Source organism: Miniopterus schreibersii (genome assembly GCF_964146895.1).
Source record: "Miniopterus schreibersii genome assembly, chromosome: 1".
NCBI lineage: Eukaryota > Metazoa > Chordata > Mammalia > Chiroptera > Miniopteridae > Miniopterus > Miniopterus schreibersii.
Window position 1 is genome coordinate 5,845,416 of NC_138101.1, and position 16,271 is coordinate 5,861,686.

Sequence of the window (16,271 nt, forward strand, 5' to 3'; positions counted from 1 at the left end):
TGCTATGCACAAAATTTGCTAATCTCAAACAATACTCTATCTTTCATAGCTGCCAGACAGACTTTGTAAGCATTCATATGTTTATCATTTATAATTTTATTTCATTTACTAGACTCAGCTTTTGTCCACCATATGTATGTCCACTGTGGATTAACTATTCCCTTAGGTACAATTAAGGCCTTTCCATTTGTTGTAAGAAGAGCTAAGTATGAAGGACACAGCCAGAAATAACATTTACACCTCAACCAAAAACAGAAGCACATTCAAACTCAAATGATGGTTTATGCAGCATCTTTTTTTTTATTAGACACATGTCTACAGAGCAAAATAAACTTGAGATAAAAATTCATGGCAACTGTACACCAGCTTTCACCATTCAGATCGAATAGCAAAACTATATCAACTACATCAATTAAATTTAAATAACGTTTCAGAAAAAGAAACTTCTAAACTACAAGTGAAGGTTGGCTTCCAAACATTAATTACAACCCAAAATTTTAATCAGTATTTATGAATTTCAAAGACATTTCAAAATATTTTTAATGTTTTTGATTTTTAAAACCTTAAATTAAAAATAGATAGATTGACTTAGCAATACCTCTTCTGATTACCCATAACTAGAACACAGGATCTGAAGAGAGAGTGAGAAACACCGTAACAACTAACACATATAGTACCTATTATATATACTAGAAATAGCTCTAGGAGCTTTATATGTATTTAATTCTTACAACAGCCTCCTTGTAAGGTAGGTACTATACAGGTGAGAAAACTGAGTTACAAAGAGGGTAAGTACCTTACCATAGTCACACAATAAGTGAGCCCATATCTGAACCTAAGTGCTCTTACTCACAGGTCTGTGCTCATACAGTCACTCTATACACAAGATAGTAAAGTGCTAGAACAGCCCTGGCCAGGTAGCTCAAGTGGTTAGAGTGTTGTCCTGATACGCTATGGTTGTGGGTCTGATCCCGTCAGGGCACATACAAGAATCAACCAATGAATGCATCAGTAATTGGAACAACAAATTGACGAGATCCTTCTCTTTCTCCCTCCCTGCTCCTCTCTCTAAAAATCAATAAAGTACTAACACACATCATAAATTAGGGTTAAGAGTTTAGTTTTCAAAAGAACTGTGTGTAATGTAAAAAACTTTTTACATGATCTTATGTGGTAGTAACTCATAAGCACCAAATAAGTTTATTATTATACTTTCATTCCAGACAAAAAACCTGGCCTCAGAATTTTACAAAAGCTAGAAAAAAAAACCCCAGGCTTGTTTTTACTTTACCATTTCAAAAGATCTATAGATCCATCTTTTACTGAGGTAGAGAATTAAGTAATAATTGTCTACTCACAGATAAGTATTTATTGATCACTGTCTGTGTGCTAGATGGTAGAGAGACAGCTGTGAATAGGACAGTCTCTACCTTCATGGAGCTTTAATTACACAACAGCTGCACAATTCCAAAGGAAAAAACATTTGTGCTAAAAAGTCGGCTTTTTCAGAAGAATCACACAAGTTGGAAAAAAACCCAGAAAACAGCTAATAATTACCCCACCCAAGTGAGAAGCTACCTAGTATTATGTGCCAGTCTTCTCTGTTTGCCCCCTCCCTCGACCCTGTGCGGGGTTTAGGGACTGGGGAAGCTCTCACAGACCCCGCACACTCTACCTTTTACTTAATCAGAACCAATGTGATAAACTGAAGAGTAAGGAATGGAGATGACTCATTCAAGACTGTATCTAAAATAGAACAAATTCAAAAATTTTCAAAGACATACACTTTATATTATCAGGTGTTTGTACACCCCCAAGTCTCTCTCTCTTCCCATGAACATAAAGCACGCTGTCAAACCTCCCATCCTTTAAAAACACCAGAGTTCTGACCCACACCCCCTCCAGCTGCGACCCCCTCTGCAGGCTCCCTGCACAGTGGCATTATGTACACACGTTACCTCTACTCCTGTCTACAATCCATTTTCTCCCCTTCTCCCTTCAACTCCCTCTACTCCCCCTTTCACCCCACCACTCCAAGAACCCTCCTGCCAGGTCACCATCCCTTCTTCAGCAACCATGCTCAGGCCTCACCTGTTGATCACTCCCTTTCTCCCTAAAACGCCTTTGGCTTCCAGGACACCTCTCTCATGATTTTCCTCCTTGCCTTCACTGACCGTATTTCAAGTCCACTGATCTCTTCTCACTTCCCCAAACTTTAAAATGTGGCTTTAAATTAATCATTGAGCCTCTTCTCTTTTTATACTTACTTTTATTTATAGTTCATCCATTCTCAAGGATTTAAATATCATCAATATGCTACTAGCTCCCACACTTTTATCTCTTGACCTCATCTTGCCCCTGAACTCCAGACGTCTCCACGTAGGTGCTTAATAAGTACCTCAAACTTTACATCTCTCAAATCAAACTTTTAATCTCCACCCAAAATCTGTTCCTCCCGCATTCTTCTTCATCTGAGTAAATTGAACTTCAACATTCGAGATGCTTAAGCAAAAAATCTTGGCTTTATCTTCTCTCCTCTCCTCCACAACCATTCTATGAGGAAATGCATCACCCCTACCTTCAAAATATATCCACAAGCTAACCTCTTCTCACTATTTCCACTGCTATCACCCTGCTCCATGCCCCCATTATTTCTCACTTGGATTACCCACTATAGAACATTCTCAAAAAAGAACTGTAGTGATCCTTTCAAGTTAACACACCTCGCTCTGATCAAAGTCCTCAGTGGCTTTCCATCTCACAGAGAGTAAAAGTCAAAGCCCTTACAACAGCCTACAAAGTTGTTCCTGATCTGCCCTCTTCCCACGTCCATCCCTCTTTATATCTAACTTCATCTCCTAAACTATTCTTTCACTCACTATCCTTACACATAGATACACATACAACTACACACACACCTCCTCATAGTTCCTGGAGAGAAAAAACAAAAAAATAATACCTCGAGGCCTCTGCAACTTTTCCCCTCTACTTGGATAACTCTTCTTCCAGATATCTATGGGGCACTCTCTCTCCCCTCCTTTATGTCTTTGCTCAAATGTCATCGTCTCAGACTTTCTCTACCGTATTTTAAATCTTAACACTTTCCTCCAACACTTCCTTTTTTCCCCTTTCCTGCTTTATCTGCCTACACAACACTTAACATTTAACATAGTATATGCTTTACGTATTTATTGTGTATCTTCCTCTACTGGGAGCACAGCAAGATGAGAACAGGGATTTTTGTCTATCTGTTCATTTCTCTATCCCTAACACCTGGACAGGTATGTGCTCAAGGGCTGTTTGTTGAATGAATGAATGAGTGAATGAATGAAGACATAAGATAACAAACAAAGAAAATACCTGCTGAATCAATTGATTTGCACTGCAAAACTAGACATTAAATGAAAATTTTAAAAGTGTCACAGAATATCAAAATGAAATTCTAAGCACAAAAAGAATTTTAAGCTAATTAGAAATGATATTCTTAGAGCCCCCCCAAAACATCCCAAAGTTGGCCATATTTCTAGGGTGTGCCTGACAAACAATAAAAATTCAGTAAATCTTACCTAGATTTACTATTGTTATTTTTGTTGTTGTTACATATATGCACCTATCCATATATACAAAAAACGGACTTTTAATAATCTAACAACTGAATAATAAAATGAGCCTAAGAAATCATCTCTGCAAAGACAAGACAGGGTTTAAACGAACATAAAGTTAAAATTAAATTCTTCAAATTGTATGGTAATAAATATGTTCGATTAGGCAGACTTACTAAACATTGTTTGAGTCACCATGTTTAGGAACAGAAGTACTTATGATTACCTATTACAGTCTCCCCAGTTTATACCTGAGGATGATCCTAAGTTATTAAGTAAATTGCCCAAGGTCGCGTAGCTAGAGAAAATAACAGCACCAGAACAAAAGCTGGACTTTTCTGATCCCACTCCAGCATTCCTTTAATCTGTACTGGATCTGTTCCACAATCACTGGAAATATAAATTTTAAAGGAGCTTAGGTTACATTAATAAAAATTTCAAATCTCCTTTTCAAGAAGGAATGTTTTTATAGCCCTGTTCTTAGAAAATCTTATTTGATATTAATTTAATATTAAAAAGTTAATTTCTTCTAAAATTTAAAATCAGAGATTCATCATAAAAGAAACGAAAGTAAGGTGGATTGTGCTCTTTTTAACATTTAATAAACTTTCTCTAACATGCCAATGTGAAGATGGGCAGAAATCATATAAACAGATTACTATGACTGAAATACTTACACAATTCCCCAAAACAAAGCAAAACTACAAAATGCCTTAATACTTCTCAAGTAAATTATACTACTATCAGAATGATTTGAAGTAGACTATCTAAAAAAGTAACTATGAAATTACATAATTAATTCACAGCAACCGTCAGGTGAAAAGTCGTTTAATTAGTAGTATGAAAGAGCACTCATTTGCCATTTTCTTCCCCAACAGTGATGAGTCACAACACTAGTCTGAATGCAAACTAATGCATTTAATTTGAGAAAACTACTCAACCAATTAAACTTGGAATACTCTCAAAATGCTCTTAAAAGTACAGCAGGAGTGTGAAGTATCATGTAAGAGAACAGCTGAGTGCCTACATGAAAATAGTCTCACTCAGTATACAGAACAATGATGCTATTAGTATAATAAGATGCTATCAGTGCCTTCCAGTGAGTAAATAATCATAGCTCTATTTGCCAAATTTACATGTAAAGAGAGTATAAAGAAGAAAAAAAAAAAGGAAGCAATTGAAACCGAAATACTAGGTCCATGTGGAAAAGACACTTGGAGATACTGTGGGATACTATTCCCAGGCAAGAAGAACCAAAGTGTTAAAACAAATGGACAAGGGGCAGGATGTTTTAATTGAGAATGTAAAACTAAAGGAACTTTTCAAATTCTCAAAAGTTTTTGTTTATGCCTTATAAACTACAAATTCTCTTAAGCAAACCGATGATAATGACTCACTCATTCACTTTGTTATAATATTGTAGCAGTTAATATGAATCCTTCAAAATAAGAATCCAAGTAAATGTTACCTACTTTATAATTTCACATTTCTACTCTCCACATAAAATAAGAATTTTTGAAGACTCAAAAGAGTCACAGTATAGGCAAAAACTTTCATGTAAATTCCCATGAAGTTTTTCAAACTGGACGTAGAACAACCTCTCATTGCTCCTCTACTATGGAAAATAAAGAACAGCTTTTTAAAAGCTTTGTGATAATTTTATTGAGAGCACCAGTAAGATTTTCAACTTGAAATTTACTTGTTTTACTAATACATTTCTACTGAGTTCAGAGAACACAACTTACAGGGTACATTAAAATGTGGCCTTTGACCCTGGCAGTGTAAAACATCACTTCCTGGGCAGAGATAGTACTCCAACAACAATCAATCACTGTTAAGAAGAATATACACTCAACAGCGGTAATCAGTGCTGATGCACTCTTCTCCCTGCCCTCATCTGTCATGAAGATTGTTTAAAAATCTGAGTTATTAGTCTTTATTTGGGAAAGGATCTGGTTAATATCTTTAAGAGTAGAAATCATTCATCCATCCACTCTGTCCCAGAGCGTGATAATTCCTACACCCAATACAAGTTATGGATAACCACCACGCCTCTGCTAACTAAGAACCTATAAATCAGGAAGAGGGCAGCTCCTATGCAACCCCTGTTAATTTCTGTTTACAATCTATCCAACTGAGAATGTTAGCTAGTCAGGGGAGAAACTAGCTGATGGATCAGATAATAGAAAAACATAACAGCTTAAAGATAGAAAATAACAAAATGACAAATTAAAAAGGCATGGATTAAATTTAAAATGACTCTTAAAAAATTAATATTCCTGAATGTTCATTTCATTTCAATGTGAACTTTTCCTGAAACACTGGGGCAAAAATTAAAATTGTACTTCAGTACAGATTATGATTTTTTTAATTAAACACAAAAATAAAAAATTTATAAATAAAAAGTCAAAAGTGTAGGGTTCTACCATTATGTAGAAGTCACATGCTAGGAAAAAGAAGCAAAATGCTTAATTCTTTATGTTAAGTAACCCTAAAATCACGCCATAAGGTCTATGACATTTTATCAGGAACGTGACCCAGTACAGTGCGGCTTCGATGGTTTCCTGAGAAGCTCTCTCTGACATCACTCACCAGAATGGAACTCAGTAGGCCAACTGCCCCTGAAGACTGTCTAACAGATTCCCTGTATCTACACAGGTATTTGTCCTCATTAAGAAAACCGTTTTCCCTGAGTCACACAGCCAGCCATAAACACTTGGAACTTCAACAGTCTTTGTAAAAAGGCTTTTACTCATCCATTCAGTGTTCATTCATTCAGGCACCACTCTAAGTGATGAGGGCTTCAGCTTTCGGAGAGCTTAGGTTTTCATGGGGAAAGACAGACAAGAAACAAACAAGAAATAGTATCAGACGACAATGAAACTACGCAGATAACAGAATCAGAATGTCCTGACAGAAAGGGATTAGATGGCTCCTTTAGATTGAGAGACTGAGGAAAGCAACTCTGAAGAGAAGTCATTTAAGAGGAGATCAGCCTGGCTGGTGTGGCTCAGTGGTTGAGTGTGGGCCCATGAACCAGGAGGTCATGGTTCAATTCCCAGTCAGGGCATAAGCCCATGTTGCGGGCTCCATCCCCAGTGGGGGGGCATGCAGGAGGCAGCCGATCAATGACTCTCATCACTGATGTTTCTCCCTCTCCCTTGCCCTCTCTGAAATCAATAAAAACATATTTTTTTTAAAAAAAGATGAGATCCAAATGATGAAATGGAGCCAGCCAAGCAAAGACCAGAAAGAAAAGTCTTTCAAGCAGAGCAAATCCTAAGGTACAAATTAACTTGGAATGTGTTAGAAATGGAAATAAAGACAATGTGCCTTATGCACATAGTGGGCAAGGGAGCATGTAGTAGAAGGTGAGGTCTGAGATTACCTAGTGCTTGACAAATCTGGATAAGGAGCTTGGATTTCATTTTAGGCATGATGAGAAAGCAATAGAGGGTTTTAAGCAGAAGTGTCATGTATTATAATTTCCCACTTGGGAACTGGATTGTAGAAAAGTAAAGCTAGGAGCAGGAAGAACAGTAATGGGGCTGACTACTGCAGTAGTTCACAAGAGGTGGTGGTGGTATGTTAGGCCATGGCCAGGATGACCTGTAATAAGCCCCTAAGTGGACATAAACTGAAAATCCCTAGGCTCCTCTTCTGTGCAGGCTCTGATCAACTGAGAGTGCCCCAATGCTAGGAAAGTGAGATCTTCAAGGTCAGGAAACCAAGTAGTAGGCCTGGTAGCTTTGGCTCCCTGAATTGCAGAAGTTACTCTAGATGGTAACATAATTGTTTCTGGGTGGTTATGTGGCTGGATCTGTAGCCTGTCAGACATCTCATTCCACATGGGGCTGTAGACATCATCAAACTTCAACAGAAATTCCCATAAAATACAAGGAATAAGTAAATGACTTACCCTCTTTCTCATTTTGAAACTTACCTACCAGGAATTTATTCTTACCTCACGAGGGAAAAGTAGGGCCTTCTATGAAGATTTGGACAAATCTGTATTTATTAATCTCAACAACCAAACAGAGCAAAAAGAGGCAGTCAAAATGTTTAGAAAACTTGAACATGGTAGAAAAAAAGATCAAAATTAAGACCTAGGTTAGCAAGTCCAATAACTCCGTAAGCACTCTCTCTGGCTCAACCTCGTGCAAATTCACAGTGGCTAGCTGAATACACATGGGGGCACTCAATAATATTTGCTGAATGAACAGCCCTACCCAACACATGGTCTGAGAACCCTCAACTGGAACAGAAACAAGGAACAAGACAGTGACAAAGGAATTCTCTAGGAACCATTTCCTCCAGGCCACTTTTGTAAAACTTCTATTTCGAGTCTATTAATTTATAATTTGTGATCGTTCAAATTGAAGCTATAGCCAATGCTTTAAAAAGGCTATTATGATTAAGAATAACAACAACTATTACTAAGCATTTACACTAGGTAAGATCATATGCTAAGTGTTTTTCATGTAATAATCTCATTTAATCTTTACACCAGCTTTATCAGACAGAAACTATTACCCTTATTTCCAGAAGACGAAATGGAGGCTTAGAGATAAAAAATAGCTTCTCTGATGTCACAGTGCTGTAAAGTGAATATACTGGGCTTGTAAGCAAAATCTGTCTAAATTCAAAGTCCTATAATCTTAACCACACTCAATATTTCATTTAAAATCTTAATTCATACAAAGAAGGAACACTAATCCCTTAAAGCTTTTCAGAATAGAATATAGAATAAATTCAATAAATTTGCTTTAAGCATTATATAACTTTTAAGTATCATATATTGAAATAATTTACTAATTACCAATTCTGTCTATGTCATTAAAACAAGTCCCTTTCTCTGCTGACTACTTTGTTAACCTACTCTAGTTTCTCTTTATAATTAAACATAATAAAACTTAATTTTTTACAAAAATAAATCCGTAATTCACCCTTACCTAAGACTATCTTCAATCCTCAGCCCAAATTTCTGAGTTTACTATATTTTAATAAAAGCAAATGATTTTATAACTTTATAATCATAAAGTCTTACTATGGAAGAAACTCGCACGTGCATGTGCGTGCACATAGACACACACTTTGTGTGGAAATTTCCTATCCTCCTACTAAACTTTGGCTAAAAGCTGGCTACTGATGCCAATATATTCACAGTCGACACCTACTTCTTTTCAACATATGCTTTCTATTAAAGTTGCAAAAATAGGACACAATGAAGAATTTTAAATTGCACATTTAGGCAGAAGATGACTTGTGTAGATAATTGGCATAATAATCCAGTTTCAGATGTCTTCCCATCATGTTTCCTTCTCTTGCCTTTAACCAGTAGGTAAAGTCTTTGCTTTTTAATATAATTTTATCCCCAAAAAAGAAAATAAGTCCACACTACCATATGAATGTTACATCAATTTAGAAACACAAATTTTAAGAACTTTCATTACATGATCATATGAAATTGGGCCAGTGACAGATTATGCAATAAATAATATTCAGGAAAATGTTCATCTAAAATCTCTTCATTTTACATATATAACATTCTGTATGACTGCATACTCTGTTATGTGATCTCATTCTGAAAGAGAGTATTATAAATACAAGAAAGCGGTTAGAGCTATGCCAAAAGTGAAAAAACTCTTTTGACTTTTATGCTATTAAATCTCAAACATAACACTGCAATCATTTTTTGCATAAATTCATATAACTTATATAAATTTTTTTTTAACCTAGGAATGGCACAACCACCACAGTTCAATAGCCCATCTAGTTTGATATCCTGTCTCTGACAGCAACCAACGCTGGATGCCTCACAGGACAGCATAAACACATAATGTATATAATTATGCATCACTGCGCCATTACTCCAGATGGTGGTTAGATTATATCCTGAAAGAAATGAAAACAAATCCCAACCTCCGTCCCTTCCCTACTCTACGATTTCCCAAAAGGTGATGGGAAACCTCAAATAAAGGACAAATTTAACCATAAAATAAGCCAATACTTTGGTAACATAATGAGCAAGAAACAATCTCCTAAAATAAAAAGTCCCACTTAGATATAGAACCTAAGCTCATCAAAACTTGTGATTTGTAAAGAGGGATTTCAATGTATTGAAAAGTATCTGATTCACTCAATTAGAATTAGATGAGCAAAATTTACTAAAGCTTAAAAAAATACTGTACCTTTTACCCAAGCCATACATCTTGTGGATATGTAATAGTGTTTTATAAAAGCAATATAAAATTTGTATTTTTAACTCTTCAGAGAAATGATATTCACACCTGTTTTGTAATGGTTTTTAAATAAGGCTTGAATTTATTAAATGTTCATCTAAGTGTGCAAAACCACATAATGAAGAAATCTTGGTTTAGTCCTTTAGGAAGCACTATTTCCTAAACAATTACAGACAAAAAATGCACTCTACTATTAAGGACCTCTGGTGAAGATACTTCTCTTTGCAGTATAGTTGGGTATTGATTTAACAACGCTTGTAGTCAGGAAATAGCGCCTGACCTAAATCTTCCATGATATAATTTATATTCATTTTCTCTTTTTCTGTCCTCAAATAAGTTGTAAAACATTAGGTCATATCATAATACTTTATGTATTTGAAAATCCTAAGTAAGGAGTCCTTTTCCAAGTAACTGCATTGCAGGACGATGAACCAAGTAACAGTCTTGTATTGCATTGTCTTATATAATTTTTATATGCTGTATATCGTAGGCCAAAAGGATATCAAAAATTACAAATACATCATTTTTACCAAGCACTACTCTTTCCCCATTATAACACACTTTCTCAAAAAAAAAGAAGAAAAGCATCTGTATTTCAGAACCTAAAAAATTCAGAAAGGATCTTTATGAGAGGTGGGAGCAAGAAACAATGCACATAAAATTCCACACAGACACTGCTTCCTTCCTAGAATAGGGGATCATTTAATGAAATGTATCTCCCCAAATCTCTGGGGCAGGGCTGAAGCTGCAGTGCAATATCATAAAATCTGCAGCTGGGTTGCTGTTCTTAATAGGCTACATTGCTTCCTCAGACCTCAGGAAGCCAAAACACACATTGTCCAAACAGAACTTACCTTACCAGGAATTGGCCAAAGCAGCAAGCAGCTACGATAGACCAGGTATCAAAATGTTATTGAAAAGATTGCACACATCTTTAGGAATTTTCTCCTCAAGCAATTTGTTTGCTCCAGGAAAGCTGTATCTATTTATGTTTCCAAACATCAAAATTTTCTTAGAAATAAAAACAATAGGATAGGAAAATAAACTTTACTGTATATAAATAAGCATTAATAACTTACTTTTATTGCCCACCAAGGCAACCAGTGGCTGAGTTTCCGACTCCTCACTCACTTTCTTCACCACGGTATACCAGTCTTCTAAATTCTCGAAGCTTTGATAATTTGTAATGTCATATACCAAGAGAATTCCCTGTCACAAAAGAGTTACAGGATATTTGTAATAAACTGCATGAGAATAATATTCATACTAAATACTCTTAAATCATGCTTCAGATATGCCTAGGATAATGTAAAAATACAAATGCAGCCTGTTTTATATGCAAACTGACTTCAATTTAGCTACTAGCAGACAGATAGTACTGAATGTTTTCATTCCAGATAAACCCAAACCAAGCAAAGCAAGCTAAATAATAACTTTATCAAATTATAAGTGGCTGCCCAATAAGATAGCTGGGATATGTTTGGTAAGTTACAATCAATGTAAGAAAATCGTTATCACAGAGGTAGAAAAGCTGCAAGGTCTACAATCCTGTCTGCTACTTTCATGAGGTCAAACATTTAAACCTTTCAATAAAAAACCATCTGCTGCTGCTCTTTTTAAATATTTTTTAAAATGGAGATCCCATGACATCCCTTGATAGTCCACTGCAGTGTTTTAACACAATTTTCTTTAAATGAAGTAAGTCGATTTCCTCTTCTGGCCCTCTGTGCATTTGGAGAACATGCGAGTATCCTCCTTGTAATAACCCTTCATGTTCTTGAAGGTAGTTAAGAAACTCCTTTACCATCTCCTTTCCAGAATAAACAAACTCAATTCCTTAAACTTGCCTCAAAGGACCTATTTTCTATTACTTTAATCATAGTTGTTGGTTCTTCCCAGGACACTATCCATACAGTTTTCTGACATCCTCTTTAAAATGAGCAATGTAAAACTGGACATGATACTGTAATAAGAGCACGAACAAAGCCAAATATAACAGAGGGATTGCTTCCTGCCTCTTATATATCATATTCCTTTTAATATATCCCATTATTTTGTGGGGAAGGAGAAGTATTTACACACAAAAATCACACTGCCACATTCTTGAGTCTCATCCAGGTCGTGGTCAAACACTTAATGCAAAATTCTGCACACAATGTAAGTCTGGACCCTAATAGCACTTACGTCTCTTCCTTCTTAGGTTATAATCATAAATGTTGACTACTTTTTTGCACCTACAATGTACTAGACAGATATATAGATCTTTTCATTAATCATCAGTACAAGCGTGCAAAGCTGGTGCTATTCTCATTTTACTAATAAACACAGGTTAAAATAACCAAGGTCACACAGCTAGTTAAGTAATTGAGCCAGAATTTGAATCGAAGACTGAATGAATATAAAGTTCACTCATTCGTTCCACAAACAACTGTCTGCCAATTATATGCCTAGCACTGTGCTGGGTGCTAGGGATATAAATTTCAAACCTCAAGGAACTCAGTCTTGCATCAAGGCCAAGCACATAAACAGGCAACCATACCAACACAGAAGTCATGGCTAGTGATATCCTGGTAAATATTAATCAACTGACTTGGGGGATGGCAGGGCTGGGGGTCAGAAGAGCATTATTTGTAGCATTTGCTCATTTCTGTGGTGTAAATACTGCCGTGTGGCCATTTTCAAACTATCAAAGTCATTTCACTGATCACAGAGCTGGGTAGACACCACTATACAGCATCTCCACCACACAGATACACTAAACGTAAACAATCTCCAAAACATAGATAACAAAAATATATAGCAAAATTAGTAAGTGTGCATTTTGAGCATATATTTGTTTTTAATATAATTTATAATGTACATATAACTTTTAATCATAAATGTATTCAACAACTGGCTCACAGAAACTCCTAAACCTAACAGCAACCCTCCCAAACTGGCACTAGCATACTACTGTTATGATCTTCCAGTACCATGCTCGTTTATTAAACTACACTGGCTCCAAGTCACTTATTTTCCCTGAGTCCTGGGTTATTTGCCTCTAAAATTAGATCACTGAGTTAAAGAGTCTCTAAGATCCTTTCCAGTTTAAATATTCTATAATTATTATGCAAAAGCACTTACCTGATTCATTTAGGTAACCTGGACATCTGTTTCTGTCTGTCGTCCCAAATGCATTGAAATAATGCCCAACACAGAATTACTTTTCTTCTTAAGAATAAGACCCAGAACTGACCTCTGAAGAAAGCTACTCTTCAGTCTATTGAATATACCTCCAGTTGTCATATGTGATTATATATTGTGTTAAAAGAACTCTGCTCTGGAAGTCAAATCACTGTTGGGTTGCAGTCCAGACCCTACTATCTACTGACCTTGGGCAATGCTCTGTCATCTACCTTTATAATATCTGCCATATCTAAATGATTAAATGAAGTAATAAGAAATAGACTTATTTAAAAACTAACATACATGATTGCTGGGAATTTTTTTGTTATTCTGAGTGAAAAAAGAATCACAGTTTTAAAGCAATTTAAAGGTAGTTTTTACACTCATAAATTGAGCCTTGACCTATGATGACTCTTAAACCATAAGATTTTTGAAACCATTCTAATTAATATATGCAAATCTTCATGTCAACATGGGTCAATATCTGAACATGACAGAACATGTGCAAATAAAACATGGCTACCATCTCTTGATAATTATTACTAGACAGAGCTATGGAATAACAATTAAATACTACTGATCTAGACCAGGGGTTCTATGGCCCACAGATCAAATCCAGCTCACACCCCATATTTTTAAATAAACTTCCATTGAAATATACTCATTCTCATTATTTTAAGTGTTACCAATAACTGCTTTTGCACTACAACTGCAGAGCTGAGTAGCTGCAGCAGAGACAGTGTGGTCTGCAGAATCTAAAATGTCTTCTATCTGGCCCTGTAAGGGAAAGTTTGCCAATTCCTGATATACACCAATATGTCCTGTATTTCTCAGTCAGTGATACCTATAAATCTTCTAGGACTCAAAAGAAAGATAGAAGGATAAGCACTTTTTCATTAATCTAGCTATCCACCAACTCAAAATTCTATCTGTTCATATACCCCATTCTTAATAATGTAAAAACTATGATTTTATCTTTGCTCCTAAGATGACAATTTTGAACTAGTTTTGACCTTCACCACTATGGTGAAATTTGAGAAGGAACTATAACAAAACCAAAACATTAAAATATAAAAGAAATTCCAGGGCAGATGGTTACTAGATTTATTAGGGTGATCACTTTGTAAAGTATATAAATGTCTAATCACTGTGTTGTACACCTGAAACTAATGTAATACTGTATATCAACTATAATTAAAAAATAAATTTTAAAAAAATAAAGGGAAAAAAAAATTTCCAGGACTTTCAGTTTTACTTTCAACATGTAAAGAGCTTAGAGGTCATCACATCTGTCCTTACAATCAGAAAAAAGCTAAACAAACTGAAAGTAAATTACTTTTCTTGGATATAACAGAGCTGAGTTTGGCAGGCAAATTTCCACCCTGAAATCTAGAGAGAGAGGTAAATTCAGAGAGTCATAACCCAAATCTGCTTACCTAGAGCAGCAATTATTAGAGCCAGTAAATGGTAGAAACATTTAAATGATAAATTTGATGAACTGCTAAAGGCTGAGTGTGGTTTAGTTTGAAAATGAGAAATTCCTAGGGGACACAGTCTTAGAGAGAGTGAGTTTTTACCTCCAGGAAACCCACCAGATCCTCATGGTAGAGTCAAGAAAGATTCCTTCCTGGCTCTGGCAGGAAAGGAAGAAAGTAATCATTATAAAATGTGCACAGAGCATTATCCATAAAAAAGGCATCCTCACCAAGAGAAAAAGCTCAATCAGAGTGTTAGATGAGGACACAGAGGAAGGGCAGTTCCCTATTCCAGCCCCCTCTATCCATCCTGTCTCACAAAAGTGGGAAGAGCTAAGAAACACCTATAAAGGTCACAGCCCAGGGTCACAGGCCACTGAAAGGCCATGACCTAATCATAAAAGTACAGAATGTTTCCCCTCCCTCGTACTTTGCCACAACACCAACAGAGCTCCAGTATGATAGTAATGGATTACAGTTGAAAGAGCTACAAGACACAAACTTCAAGTCACAAAGAATCCTTTAAGATACCCAGAAAAAAGGAGAGGAAAACTCAAGGACATAGAGAAATTTGATGTCTCTGGCACCTATAGCTTCAGCTAACATTAAACACAGACTAACTCCTAGCCAAGTTAACATAAAACCTCACAATAAAGGCCTACTTGTCTGAGTTCTTATTACTCAATACATCACGTCTAGCTTTCAACAAAAAATTAGAACACTAAAAGGCACTTTGAAAAGAAAAAACAATCATTAGAATCATACTCAGATATAATACAGATTTGGAATTATCACACTAAGGATTTAAAACAACTATGATTTAATATGTTAAAGGTTCTAATAAAAAAAAAAGTAGACTACATGCAAGAACAGGTGAGTAACATAAGCAAAGAGATGGGAATTTTAAAGAATAATATAAAGGAGCCGTGGCCGGGTGGCTCATTTGGTTGGAGCATCCCATACATCAAAAGGCTGCGGGTTCAATTCCCTGTCAGGGCACATACCTAGGTTGTGGGTTCAATCCCCGGTAGGAAGGCAACAGAGCGATGTTTCTCACATCAATGTTTGTGTGTGTATCTCTCTCCCCCTTTCTCTCTATCTAAAAATCAATGAACATATCCTTGGGGTGAGGATATAAAATAAAAGCAGCAGCAGCCCTGGCCAGTGTGGCTCAGTTGGTTGGTGCATCATCTCAAGCACCGAAAGGTTGCTGGTTCAATTACTGGTCAGGGCACATGCCTGGGTTGCAGGCTCCATCCCCAGTACGGGGCGTGCAGGAGGCAGCTGATCAATCTTTTGCTCTCACACTGATGTTTCTCTTTCTCTCCCTCTCCCTTTCTCTCTAAAAATAAAAAGAATAAAAAGGAAATGCTAGATACCAAAAATAGTGTCACAGAAATGAAGAGAGCCATTGATGAGCTCATCAGCAGACTGAAAACAGCCTAGAAAAGAATCAGTGAACTTGAAGGTACTAGAAACTTCCAAAACTAAAATGCAAAGAGAAAAAAGAATAAATAAAACAGAATATCAAAGAACTATGGGACAATTCTAAATGGTGTATCATACTTATAACTGGAATACCAAAAAAAGGAGAGAAAATGGAGCTTAAAAAATATTTGAATAATGACCAAGAAATTGCCAAAATTAATTAAAGACATCAAACTACAGTTCCAGGAATCTCAGAAAACACCAAACAGGATAAAAACTAAAAACAAAAAAAATCTACACTCAAACTACATAAAACAAAACATAAAGAGAAAATCTTGAAAGAAGCTGGGGGGGGGGGC

At 36.0% G+C, this 16,271-nt stretch overlaps 1 protein-coding gene across 3 annotated transcripts in view; it reads right to left on the minus strand.

Annotated features, from left to right (window-relative positions):
- The window catches only part of RAB28 (RAB28, member RAS oncogene family), a 70,778-nt gene that overhangs the window by 38,015 nt on the left and 16,492 nt on the right, over positions 1-16,271 (minus strand). For all 3 annotated transcript variants that reach the window (XM_081152348.1, XM_081152346.1, XM_081152347.1), the window contains one exon: positions 10,924-11,053. In XM_081152348.1, the coding sequence (XP_081008474.1) occupies positions 10,924-11,053 (130 nt within the window). The remainder of the gene's footprint in view (positions 1-10,923; positions 11,054-16,271) is intronic.